Source organism: Molossus molossus, unplaced genomic scaffold, assembly GCF_014108415.1.
Source record: "Molossus molossus isolate mMolMol1 unplaced genomic scaffold, mMolMol1.p scaffold_m16_p_1, whole genome shotgun sequence".
NCBI classification, from domain to species: Eukaryota; Metazoa; Chordata; class Mammalia; order Chiroptera; family Molossidae; genus Molossus; species Molossus molossus.
The window spans coordinates 33,614,888-33,628,678 of NW_023425344.1; the positions used below are offsets into that span (position 1 = coordinate 33,614,888).

The 13,791-nt window shown below is 39.1% G+C and overlaps 1 protein-coding gene across 1 annotated transcript in view; it reads right to left on the reverse strand.

The window, feature by feature from the left end:
* The window catches only part of GABRA2 (gamma-aminobutyric acid type A receptor subunit alpha2), a 118,476-nt gene extending 106,045 nt beyond the window's left edge, over nt 1–12,431 (reverse strand). The window contains exons 1-3 of the mRNA XM_036261662.1: nt 12,304–12,431; nt 10,880–10,957; nt 8,252–8,367 (exon numbers count right to left, since the gene is read on the reverse strand). Coding sequence (XP_036117555.1) covers nt 8,252–8,367; nt 10,880–10,950 — 187 coding nt within the window. The 5' untranslated portion in view covers nt 10,951–10,957; nt 12,304–12,431. The remainder of the gene's footprint in view (nt 1–8,251; nt 8,368–10,879; nt 10,958–12,303) is intronic.
* Nucleotides 12,432–13,791: the final 1,360 nt, after the last annotated feature.

A 13,791-nucleotide genomic window follows, 5' to 3' on the forward strand; every position in this document is an offset into this window, starting at 1 on the left:
TGGTCATGCCTATGGTCCGGTTTCTCCACTGTTTGTTTAAAGGGGAGAAAACAAGGAAAACCTTGCACCTGAGTTTAAATGCTAGAGGGCAAACAGTACAGTGGATGAAGCGCACTTGTGCCTGAAAAAGCAGAAATAACAATCCCTCAAAATTACAGCTGAGGGCAACACCTTTCTAGCAGCAACGGTCGAGAGAACAAACTGCTGTAACCAAAAAGAAAAAAAAAAAAATGTGTTAAGGGGAAAACCAATCCTTAGTGTTACATTATTAAAACACAGGTAGTGTTCTCTAGGTCATGCACTTCAATGACGCTACCTTGAATTTTGAGGGAGAGATGCTGTTTGGGAATATAAATTCCATCATGAAACCTAAGGCATATCATTGCTGCCATGTACAAGCTCTATATCTAGTTGAAACAAAAAACTGAGAAAAGTTCTGCAAAATTACCTCACTCTAAACATGTCTGAAGAAGCCTGTCATAGTGGGCTTCTTTCACAGGGAGGGGCCAGCAACACACCGTGTGAGTGAGCGTGGGTGGAAACACTAAGATCTCCCTCGTCTTGCCTTGAAGTATTAGGAAGAATTCGAAAATATGTGCGCATCATCACCATGCTGTGTTTTTTCTTTCTTTCTTTTCAACAGAGCATGCACTGTGATGGAGTCCATATGATTTCTGTGTCACAGAGCGAGGAGCAGGCCCGGCGACAAAACGGAGGGACTGACTTCGAGAGTCGTGCCCAGAGTGTCCAGCCTCCCCAGTAGCAGCTCACTTCAGGCAGCCAGCACCGTTCTGCTTTCTAGGTTTGATGCACTCCACAAAATAATTCTAAACGAATAGGAAATGACAAATGACTTGATATTAGTCATTTACACATTTCCTGAAAACCGTTTATACCCTGTGTGAAATCAGCTGAACTCATTTCCATTTTCTCACACGTGAATTGATGAAACGCAGACTTCCCCGGGACTTTTAGGCAAACTCAGGTGAGCCCAGAAGAGCTGGTGGTGGGGAGGGAGAGCATCTCTGAAATTTTCCAACGCCAAGGCTTATTCTGAAAATGATCATCCTATGGACACTTTAGGGAATCCCAGAACTCTAAGTCAGAGGGAAAACAGTCCAGATTTTAGCTGCCTCATGCCTCTCAGAGAGCACCAGCCCCAATCACAGCTGAAGGAGGAGGAAAATATGCCAAACATCAGTTTTTCAAAGAAGCAGAGTCCCCAATACCTGGAGTGTATGTTCCCTCATCTGAGACTAGAACTTCTTGACAGCTTAAGCTCCTCCTTTGTACTCATCCTGCAACACACTTTTCCCCTTCTCCCTCCTCAATTTTTGAGAGAGATTTCAGATCATACGCAGTGCATTGTCTCCCTCCCGATGCCTCCACCAACCCTCAGGTTATAGGATGCTGTCAGGTATCAGGCATACACTCCATAGTTGCAAGAACCAGAGCTTTTGCCTTTCAAGTACCTGGCACATCTCAGGTTAGGATGGTCAACATGCTTCTTCTAGTTTTACTTCTCTAAAATCATCACTGATGTCTTATAATTAACTTTTTCTTTCCCTGTATATATAACTTTGCTTCTCCAGGTAAATTCATTACCATAAATTGATGATACCAAATTGTTATATGTCATGATAATGACTATAAAAGACAATAAATATATCATATTTCTTTTGTGATAGGTTTTGCTTTCAGAGATTCTGTACATATACAAAGATGTCTGCACAATGAAACTAATTGTAGAAAGAAGATACAAACATCTCTTTTCTTTGAATGTGGGTTATATGTGCTACACATTTATCATTTTTTAGAAGCCACAGCTGTTATTAGTTAGGTGAACCATTGTGGGAAGCCCTCTATTGCATTGGTATTAGGAGTAGTGTAGTGGGACCAACAATAACAGTGATAATATCAATATGTATTGAGGTCTTAATCTGCATGTCAGAAACTGTCCAAAGGATTTATATTAAAACAATTGAACCCTGAACACCAATAAGTCATATTATTTTACTCTCATTGTACAAATAAAGAAGTAAAAGCAAGGAGAGCTTGAGTAACATGCTAAAATTTTGTATTTAATAAATGGTGGCAACAGAATTCAAATCCAAAGATGCTGATATCCAGAGTCATTAATCTTAACCATTACTTTATAGAGTAATACGATGTTATTTTGAAGTCCGATTCCCTCTTAGATTTGCGGAGAGATCAGATTTTTCTGTTATTTTTCCACTGAATAGCTTATATTTTATTTTTTTAAATTTCAGAGTAGTGAAATTCATAGACCATGCTATCATGCATCTCCCTATAGCCTGAGGAGAAAAATCCAAGAGTAAAGTCAGAAACTCACCCTCAGCCACTAAGTCTATGCTCTTACATAATGCTTTGTATGCCTTGAAGCTGAAAGAGTCTTCCAGGTTTCAGAGTATAAAACAAAAAAAACTGGGGGGCAGGGAGGGCTCTATCTAGACAACCTCCTCAAAACAGCTTTTTGAAATGCAATTAAGTACGGTACTCAATCCAGATTTTCCAGACTGAATCCATAATTTAGATACGAAGCCTTGTCACTTCTAATAGTTGTCACCATGTAGCATTGTGGATGCTAGCTGTCAAAACACACAAGGCCTGTCTACACATTCATTTTTTCGATGATCCCATAAAATTCATCCAGAAAACAAATGTTGCTCCTTTCATTCAATTAACAATTGGAAAGCCTCTTATGAAATATAAAAATCCATGAGTGATATCACGAATTGTTAGCTCCGACTAAAATGAAGACAAAAGGAAAAAACCGATTCAGTTACTACTTCTAGCTAATCTGAACATGAGGTCTTGGTTGATAAGATATCAAGGCAGACCCATCTGGGGTTTTCAGGCTTACAAGCAAATAACCTACAAATGCATAAGATATACCAATATTTTCCGGTCATGGTTTTAGGATACTACCTCTTAAAATGATAATCTCCTTGAAGAACTTTCCTCTGCTATTCCTAACAATACTACTACTTATCAAGTGTATGTCACATTATGCTTTCTTAAGAATTTTAATTTACTTGAGTCCCGCAATACCCATGTGTGATACAGAGTAAGTAGAACTTCTCCTTCCATTTTACAGATGAGAAAATTAAGTCACAGTTCAGATAAATGAATCACACAAGATCACAGTTAGTTCATGGCACAACTACATCTAACCTTAAATCAGAAGTTTCAGTAATTGGCCTAACAGTGGTTCCAATTCACCAAGAACTCAGTTTTAAACATGTTGATATTAATAATGAAAGTCTAATGTGATAATTAAATGACAATTGCTCCATTTATTTTGAGAAAAAATTCTACTGTTGATTCTTTTCCCAGTAGCATATTAAAATAAAATAAAATTAATTAAAATAAAATTTATTCAAGAAATATTTAATTGAGTGCTACTGTATACTGAGTACTGTTCCGGATGTTTGGGAACCAAACAACAAAACGGGTTAAAATCCCTGACCTCAATGAGCCTATGTTCTAACTAAAGAGAAAAAGAAAAAGTAATTAGCACAACATTAATAAAGATATAAATTATTGTGTATGTATTTGGTTGGTCAGGGTGGGCCTCATTGAGAAGGTGAGATCAGTGGATATCCAGGGAAAAGGCTCCAAGGAGTGTTCTGGAGCATCCAAGAAACAGAGAGGAAGCCCGTGTGACTGCAGCAGCTTTGGCAAGGACCGCTGTGTGCAGTGAGGCCAGCGGAAGAACCGAGGCAGATCCCGCAGGGCGTCGCCGCCACAAGAAGTCCGGGCTCAGTTCTGAAGGCAGTGACCACTGCAGGGATCTGAGCAGTGGAGTGGCATGATCTGACTTAAATTTTAAAGAGCATCTAAATCATTAAATATCTTAAAATTGTATCACTCAGTATATTGTATAACCATTGTTTTTTGTGTCCCCCCAAAAATGTATACACTCTTTGAATGATTATAAAGTCATTGTTTACTAACACACAGTTCATTTTCAAAATTTAAAAAACTTTATCTATGCAAATGAATGATTTTTTTTTTTTGTCAATGCCTGTCTTCAAACTGGTAACCATTCTGGTCCAGGCCTGGCTGATCACGTGAAGCTGTGGAATAGTAAACATTAAGAATCATGTCTTTTGGTATTTGTGCACATTCTTTCAATAGCTGCCCTCAATTCGTCAACTGTTTTTGTGCCATAAATTTTATTTTTTATGTATCCCTATAAAGAAAAGGTCTAATGGCACTTTAGGATAATTTTTTGCTGTTGTTCAAAGCTTAGTCTGGCTTTGCCCATTATTCCAAATCAGTGAAACCTGAAACAGAGTGAAAATTAGATGAGTTATCATCTATTAAAATGTGTGCACATTTTTTAGGGGGATACCCTGTGTTATGATTATAAAGGCAGTGTTTGTACTTTAACTGCATTTTCAAACTTCCAGAAGCCTGTTAGAATGAATGTCCTTGGTTCAGGTCTTAGTCTGGCTGAAAAAAAAAACCATAATTGAGCTATCAGCTGTTAAAGTGTGTATACACTTTTTGGGGACACCCTGTATATCTGAATTCCATTTTACCCTTCTTCTCTTAGAATAAAATACAACTGTTTCCATATTCTCAAAGAAAATACCAAAGCTCAGAATGTCTATGTATCTTGTCTAGGATAAGACGTAATGAGTGGCACAGCCGGATGAAAAGAACAATTTTCCTAACTTGTGGCCCCAAAATGATTGTCTTTCTTATGTATTCATTTATATTAAAGCCACAAAGGAAAGAAAATAATAATTGAGATTGTCCAAATTATTCATCAATTTGATATGCTAAAATAGAATCAAACTTATTTTTCCCTTATTAATTTCTGGGATATAATGATACAAGTAATTTCCCTGAACTTTCAATTTGGAATGACATATGAACATTTAGGCTAAGAATTTTGGCTGCAGAAATAACCATAATAATAATTAAATTTATGACAGTACATATAGAAAAATTTTCAAAGTTTTTTAGTTATTGTCATTTATTAAATCTCTTCTATATGCTAATCATTGTGCTAAATTTTTTGCATATGTCATTGTATTTCCTATTCACCAAAGCTCCAAGAATATTACTATAGTAATTCCATTTACAGGCAAATGTGGACCTAGAGCGTTTAGGTGTTCAAAGGTCATAGGTCATAGGACTGAGTTCAGTACCAGAACCAGGATTTTACCTAGATCCCCACAGTCTAAAGTTAGGTTCTGTTCACTAAGAGCACTACAATTCTGCACCATGATGCTCAACATATCACTTCTACATGGTCAGCCAGATATGAGTAGCTCCATTTTACAGATGATTAACTGGTCACAGAAAAGTTAATCAAGCCATCAACATTTATTTTATGGTCACAATATGCAAATCAATTTTGCTTGCTAAACGTACACAAGATTTATGATACAATATCTTGCCTCAATGAGCTTGCAATCTTGTTAAAGTAACAAGAGACACATAAAAAGGTAATAAATAATCCAAGATAGCACATAATAAGTACCAAATGAAATATAGAGCAACACCACTAAAGAAATTCAAGAGAAAATTGAATCTGGATGCTTGAATTCAGTTAAGAAAAATCTTTACTAAAGAGGCCAGTGTTGAGTTGGTCTTTATAGGAAAGGTAAAGTTTAGCTCATCAGAGAAGATGAAGAAAAATAATTCCAGTGAGAGGTGACAATATGAATGAAGGTCAAGGGAGAAGATGTGAGTGAATTATCAAGGAAAAATGAATAGATGCATTCGAAGTGCAGATCAGATGAGAGTCCAGACAAGTAGATTGTAGAAAACCATGATTGTCAACTTAGATATCTAAGGGAGGAGAGATGTAATAGATCTTTGTTGAACTGCTAGCGGGTAATAGCAGCTTTGTGTACACTTTTTGTTTATATAATCCTCTCATCAACCCTATGAAGTCCAAAGGGAGATATATCATGGCTATTTTAAATGAAAGGAAAGTGATTATCTGGCCAAAGCACAGCTTTGTGTGTGGGTGGAGCAGAAACTCCAGTCTAGGTCTATCTGCCTCCAAGGCACATACTCTTTCCACTACTCCTCACCACCATCTATTGAAGAAAATGGGGAGCCATGGAAGGTATTTGAGCAAGAGAAGAGAGTGACATATAAAAGCACTGTAAAAAAAAAGAAGAAGAAGAAGAAAACTAATAATATTAGCATATGTATAACATCAGATAAAGTTTGGGGAACAAAAACACGAGGCAAGAAGATCCATTTAATCTATTGCATTAACCCAAATAATATGGTGACAAGGATCTATATTCGAGTCCTGACAATGAAAGTAAAAGTGAATATTAGAGATACAACAAAAGAAATATAAAGAGATAAATGGCAAAATCCATGTCCTGCAACAGGTAGTGTCTACTGCCCACCATATAGCCAGTGTAATTATTTCTCCTAACCCTCAGAGACAAAATCCAAGATCTCTCTCAAATATTTTTCATTTTGATAGCACACAATTTATTTAAAAATAATAAAATCTATGGTTTTGGAAAAATGTCTGCCTTAGTGCAGTCTACCTCTCAAAACACCATTATGAATTGCGGAAGCCTGATGCGAGGCCTGTTTCTACTGTATGAGTTTGGCAGTAGCTCATTGTCATTTATGCTGACATGGATGGTAATACCTTATATGCATGCAGTTGGACATATTAATTACTAAGAAATATTCTGTTCCTTTCAGTTTTTCCTTTTAGAAAACTAAGTGTAGACTAGTCAGTTGAAGTCTATCTGAGAGATATAAAGTGTGTCACATTTCTGAACGTCATTGCATGCCAGCACTTCTCCCTTAAAATGTAAGGTGCTACCCTGGCCAGTTTGGCCCAGCGGTTAGAGCATTGGCCTGCGGACCAGAGAGTCCCGGGTTCGGTTCCCACTAAGGGCACATACCTCGGTTGCAGTTTGTCCCCAGCCCCTACTGGAGTCGTGTGGGTGACAGCCACTCGAAGTGTCTCTCTCACATCATGTTTCTCTCTCTCTTCCTTCCTTTCTCCCTCCTTCTCTATCTAAAGATAAATGCAAAAAAAATGCAAGGTGCTACTCGGGATTCAAGTAAAAAACTAATGCAAATTAAATGGCATATTATTTAAAAACAAATTGTGTCTTTTCTGACTTTTTCTGATTCCTACACAATGCAAAACATACAACTGATAAATATATATAAAATTAACAACTATCTCCATTTTTCAAAGACAATATTTGCATAAACAAACAGGCACTTATTCAATTGCTTTTAAAGCAATTTAATGTTGCTAAATTGCCAATCTGGTAATAACCAGGCTAACTAGGTAAATCTTCTATTAATATCAAGTATTCAACTATGTTGTCTTAATTTTGAATTAACTGTTAAGCTGAACATCTTAATAAATACTACACACGTGATAAATGTGTGCATGCAGATATAAATCACGTTAGAAGGGATGCATAGCAACAATTTGACTCAGAATCCCTTGAAGAATTCCACCTTTGCCTTCCTTTCACCTAATCGCCTTAGTATCATCCAGCTATGCTGACGGATACTTAAAATTTAACATATTAGCCAAGCCTAATTTTCTTTACCTTTATGAATACAAGTAGATTGTTTTTCTGAGTTGAAAAATGAATATTTACCTTTCAAGTCAAACTGTGCTACAGCCCAATAAATTTAGGCCCACAGCTAATGTATTTCTAAAATGTCTTTGAAAGTTTCAAGAATGCCAAACCTGGGCTGCATTTTAGAAATGTCGCATGCTGTGTAAGAAATATCATCACAGAATCCTAAAAAGAGTATGTGTTGAAATACAATCCAGATACTCTTTTATTCATGGAACTCATTTTTGCATATCTGTGCTAAGGTTAAAATAGGCATCTGTAAAAAGTGATGAAGGAAACCAAAGATATTACACAAGCATTTCTGCCCAATCACCTTACCCTTTAACATACTATCAGTTTATAAAACTTAGCTACTGTACATGAACTAATTTAAAAATTATTCATGCAGAAGGTCAGGGCTTTTAGAGGACTTTAGCCATTCTGTAAAAGATATGTTAAATATAGTATGTGTGTATAAAAAGCATCATGGAAAATGTTTATTTCATATACCTTACTTTCTATTATCTATGGTTTTTGTAATACATGAAAATGCATGTATACATAAAATGTATTAAAATATAAATATTGATCTTAACTTCTACAGGCATTATTTTATGAGAGTTTTTAAAAAGTAATACTATTTTTACCTCCCAATCCTGGTCTAAGCCGATTATCGTAACCATCCAGCAGTCTGTCTAGAATTCTTGTAAAGATGGTAATGTTATTCTCGGGCCCATCTTCTTGGATGTTAGCCAGCACCAACCTAAACAGATAAGTTTACAAGCTGATATATATGTATATATACATATGTGTGTTTGGCAAGTGCCAACAATGCTCTTCTTTCTTGATGTGAATATTAAGGCTCCCTAAACTATTATTATAACCCATTTTCCTCCTTCTTTTCAAGTCTATAAATACCAATGTGTCTATGGGGAAGGTGAACATGCTGTGGAAAATGAGTGCTACATACCAGCTTATTAGAAAGTTTGATGTCAACATTATTTCAGATATCTATCACGTAGCATTGTGTGTGGACTGTCTCTTTTTTTCTAAAATCCATTCCCTAGAATGTGTTATGATTGAGATTATCACATACAGACACCGTTAGTAATGTTATTCTCGCTACAATAACCAAAGGTTCTCCTGAAATCATTCTTCAGTGATTCGAATATTAATTGAGAAAAAATTAGCTTCCTTGGAGGCACTAAATTTCTCAATCTTTCTCATGAATTTCTTTCTTTTTCTCTTTATGTTTTTTTCTCTTTTAAGCCAAGCTCATTTCCTTACTTGGGGTATACCTCCACCCAATGGCCAAGTACAATACAGACATCAGGGGAGCTCTGCGGGCAGTGTTCCAGGCTCCACAGCAGGAGGTGGGGGTGGGCTCTGAAAAGATCAACAGCACCTTCAGAGCTGCAGAGAGCCGGGGAGACCCCCCTGCCTGGACTCTGAGGAGAGCCAGGGGGGTCGCCTAAAGATTCAAATGCCCACCTACCTTTGTAAGCATTTGTGTGACAAATTTGTGGAAAAAAACAAATGGTCTTAAAATATCACCAGAAAGAGGGGTGGAAACAGTGATTTTCTCCATCAGAAAAGCCAGAGAACTGATTTGTGACATCCAGCAAATTGGTGCAGAAGCAACTGGATGTATAACACAGAATGTCCCTTTTCACTGCCATTTCCCCCCCAGAATAATTCAGAGATTTAAATTACTGGCCAAAATAAAATAAATGAATAAATATATAAATAAATAAATAGAGACTCTTTTATATAATAGAATAAAATACTGGCATAAGCATTACTGGCCATATATAGAACAGAAAACTAATAGAGGGAAATCTCGTTAATCATTGAAGATTTTCAATTATTAATTGATCACATTTGTTCACTCCATTAAAATCAAAGATCTGCATTCTGATCAAGGTGTATTGTGTAAAATATCATTGACAGAGTCTATTTGCATTTAAATAATTATATAGTTAGGAGCTAAAAATAGTCACAATATTATTAAACATTGGTAGCCAACTTAAAATATTGTCTTGAAAGCAGAAAAAATATTAAAACACCAATATGAAGGTAAACATTTTAAAATTATGTAAGCAAATTAGTTTATATCCTCCAACCTCAAGTTTCTATAGTACCTTAAGCTATTTTTAAGACCAATCACTAAAATAGTCATAAAGTTCCACATAGAGATTTTCAGTCAAAAGTGTTTTTTAGTCACGCCACAGTTTCCTTCTAAAGTTAGTATTAAGATAGTAAATGAGATTTTCTCCAATTAAAATAAATCTTTATAAATTGATATCTTCTCAATTCTAGAAAATATTTTCATATGTAGACAACTGTTTGGACTGTAAAATGAAAAATTAAAAGGGAAATTAAGATATAATAAAGACTTATTTAAAAATAGAAAAGGAATGGTTACCTGAACATTCTTATGAATCTTATATTTTAAGTGCCCTGGTATTTTAAAAACACACTAGGGCAAGAAATAAATGATGCCCATTGGTGATAAAAAAAAAAAAAAAAATTAGAAAAGATTACAACTATGAAGTTACTGAAAGCCATGAAAATTAGTTCATGTTTGTAGAACATAGGCAAAAAGATTAATAACATGTTTAAAGTAACTACTTTTTATGACAGTAACAATTTTAAGAACAAAAGATCTTTAAGTCAATAATATAAAAAGTTGATTACTAAACCAAGCTTTTATTTTATTGTTTGTGATTGTGAAGTTGTATACTACCTCCACCTAGAGGTTTAAGGCTCACATATCATTTAGGTTTTCTATGTTGACTAAAAGAGCCAAGACCATTAAGAAAGAAAGAGAAAGAAAGGAAGAGAGAGAGAGAGAGAGAGAGAGAGAGAGAGAGAGAGAGAAAGTTAACACTTAAATCATTTTAGCTTGTGCTTTTTCATTTGGCTTAAAGGAAAACTGTTGACTTCTTTATTAAATTTTGGTGTTATTGTAAGTGCATATAACTTAATCGCTTCAATTCCTTGCAAGAGTATGCCATTCAAAGGATATTGTTTTCTTCAGTGATTTTTTTTCTTTAAAGAAAGTGTTTCTGATCACTTTTGTCTTTGTAGCTAAAAGCAAGAAGCAGTGAACTTTTATCATCCCTGCCATTACATAGTTCAGTCTCTTGGTAGAATCTTTTGGCATTAGAAATAATTCTTCAAAATACTCTAGCTTCTCAAAAGCCACCCTGATGCCATTCAAGAAACATATCTTTACCTTGAATTAAAAGAGTCAAATACAAGAAATATCTCACCTGGCTGGGTCCCACATCAAGAAAACAAGAAGCAGTAACTGCATGTTGTAGACGTTCAGTTCCATCTTCATCACCACTCTTTGTAAAGCCATGAAAGGAAACCAAAATACACTAAAAATTAAATTCAGTCCCACCATCCAAATAGCTCCAAAAGATGAGCATTTCAGTTGGGAACTGTAGTTAAGGCTGTGGAGGTTATTCCAGCGGAGCGAGTGTAGGGCATGATTGGGTAAGTGTTGTTTTTCTCTCTCTCTTTCCTTCTTTTCTTCCTTTCTTTTATTTTCTTTCCTTCTTTCTTTTTTTGACAGCCAGATGATCAAGTAATCACACTTTGTCCCATTGCTAGCAAACAGTTTTGCGCTCACACACAGACATGTAATAATAACACATGGGACCCTGAACTGACATATGAACTAGAGAAGCGAATGGGTTGGAGGGGAGAACTGAAGGGGGAAGGAGAAATGGGCACTTCAAGCCATCATCCCCTCAATCAAGACCACCCCCGCAACCACGGCGAGAAAAGCAAGGGGGGCAGCCAGCCCACTTTTTCGATTTTTATTCTTTTCATCATAGTGAGCTGCAGTCCTCACGTCTTCACTTCTTCACTCCCTCTACAATAAAATATAAGAACCACCCTCCCTGCCCACCCACAGTTGCCGAAGACCACGTCTGGGAGGCAGCCGGGTCTGGTTCAACTGCTGCGAAACGTCGCGGTTGACAGCGGCTCCCGGAGCCGGGGACCGCGACCCGGCCGGCAGGCTCGCGAGCACGGCGTGCAAAGTTGGGGACTGTCAAAGAGCCAGGCTGACGTGCAGCCTGGCGGGCGTCTCGGAGCGTATTGTACTTGCAAATATGCTTCCGGTGGTGGGTACCGAAATTATTTTCAGATGGGCTGGGGAGGAGGGGGCGACCTGAACCTGCCTGGTTTCCAGGGAGCAGGGGAGAGTGGTGGGGATGAGGCATGCACGGTGGGCAAAAGCAAATGGAAAGGGTCCCTTTGGGGACCAACGTGTGCGACCTTACCTGCAACAACAGCAGAACTGGGTGTTTGCCTGCGTTGCCCTGATCTCGAGCTGATAGGAAACTTGGAGAGGAGAGCGCGAGAGAGCGACTGCAGCACCCCGAGAGCTGGGGCGAAGGGCTGGGGGAAGCCAGCGGAGCGCGAGGAGCGGTGGCGGCGGCGCCAGGAGTGGAAGGAGGCGAAGGCGTCCGTAGTGGCGGCGTTGGGCGGAGGAGGACGAGGAGGAGGGGGGAGCTTTGGCAGGAGCCTGCAGGGTGGGGGGACACGCGCGGAGGCGCGGTGCGCGCAGGCAGTGGCGGGCACGAGCCCCACGCCTGGAGGAGGAGGAGCCAGGCCTGGGAGGAGGGCTAACGAATATCCAGGGCTCGCAAGGACCCCTACCCCCGGCCCGATCTCGGGTCACCGCCTGCCGGGCACCTGCAGCGGCACAGCCCCGGGCGGCGGCGGGAGCCCGGGTGCGCCTGGAGCGCCGCTCGCGGCATCCACGCCAGGCGGGAGAAGTGGAGCCCACGCGCCTCTAGGGACTGCTCCCCGCGGGGGCCCACCGGGGCTCCCCAGAGGCCCCGAGATTCCCAGGGTGCTGCCGGGGGTGTGGGTGCGGAGTCTGTGTGTCCCTAGGTCCCCGGGGCCGCGCCCTGTCACCCGTCCCTCAACATCCCCTGGCTCTGGGGCGACGTGGCTGCGGAGGAGAGGTAAAGAGGTACCGCTCCTGTTGGAGGGCGAGGGGACTCGTCACGCCTTTACTTAGTCATCAGCGCTTCCACGCAGGACCAAGTTCAATGCCTGTTCGTGGAATCAGACAGCAGGAAGTTTCTTTGATTCCCTGAGCTCTTTAGATAGATCCCTCATTCCTTCACACTCCTGCCATCAGGACAGATTTCTCCTGGAAGCTCTGAGGGTTGGAGACTTCTCTCAAACCGACCAGTAGAGAGTCCATTTGCAGATTATACACGTTGGGAAACCTCCGGCTCACTCTGGGCGATTCTTTTCCCAAGTCCCTGTTCCCAGGCATCCTCCCCATCTGGTGGTCAAAATCAGAGAACAGCTCTAAAAAGTTTACATTTCCCCGAGCAAAATTGGACCAGCAGTGTGTCTACTTCCTCTGCAATTCTTTTCCCAGGTAGGAAACAGAGCAGAGTGTGGGGTTTTCTCCCTTTAGGGCTTTTATTTATTTTTTGCTGGAAAGGGGGGACCTGTTATAATTCCAGACCCCATCATACACGTTCAACATTGTGTGTTTGATCTGTCTCTTTTCTCTTCTATTTAATGTCAGGCAACAAAATACAAACGTGCAACTTGAACAAAAGAAAGGAGAGAGTGAGAAAGAAATTGATTTTCCTTTTTGTAGGGCAGGTGAGACAATGTTATGCACATCCTGGTCTGGCAAAGCAGAGCCAGTGTTTATCTCTTCGAGATGTAGTTATAAACATTGTACACTTTTAAAGGAAAAAGGAAAGGATAGGTATGCTGACATGTTTCTGTCATATTACATTCGCAGTCAACATGTGCCAAACAGTTCAATTTCGTTAGTTATGAACCAAAAATTCAACTGTTTTTCCTAGATGGTGCCGTTTTCATAACAGCAGACACCGCTAATCTGCATAAATTCTACTTTGCTTTAAAGATTATGCGAAGAGAGTAAAACCTGTACATTGCAAATATTTCAAGCTGCTCTTTTTAACCTCTTAATTACCACTTTCTACATAAGCATTTAATAGGCTACAACCTAAACAAACATTTACTCTCCCGTATGCAGGCCCTGTGAGGAATGGAACACCACCTACCTTTCTCCTCCATCATTAATATTCCCTGCCTGACTTGCCCAGTGCAGAGTCTAATTGAAATTCACAAAGATAAAAAGCCTGCCATTTAAAACCTTGCAACTAGGGAA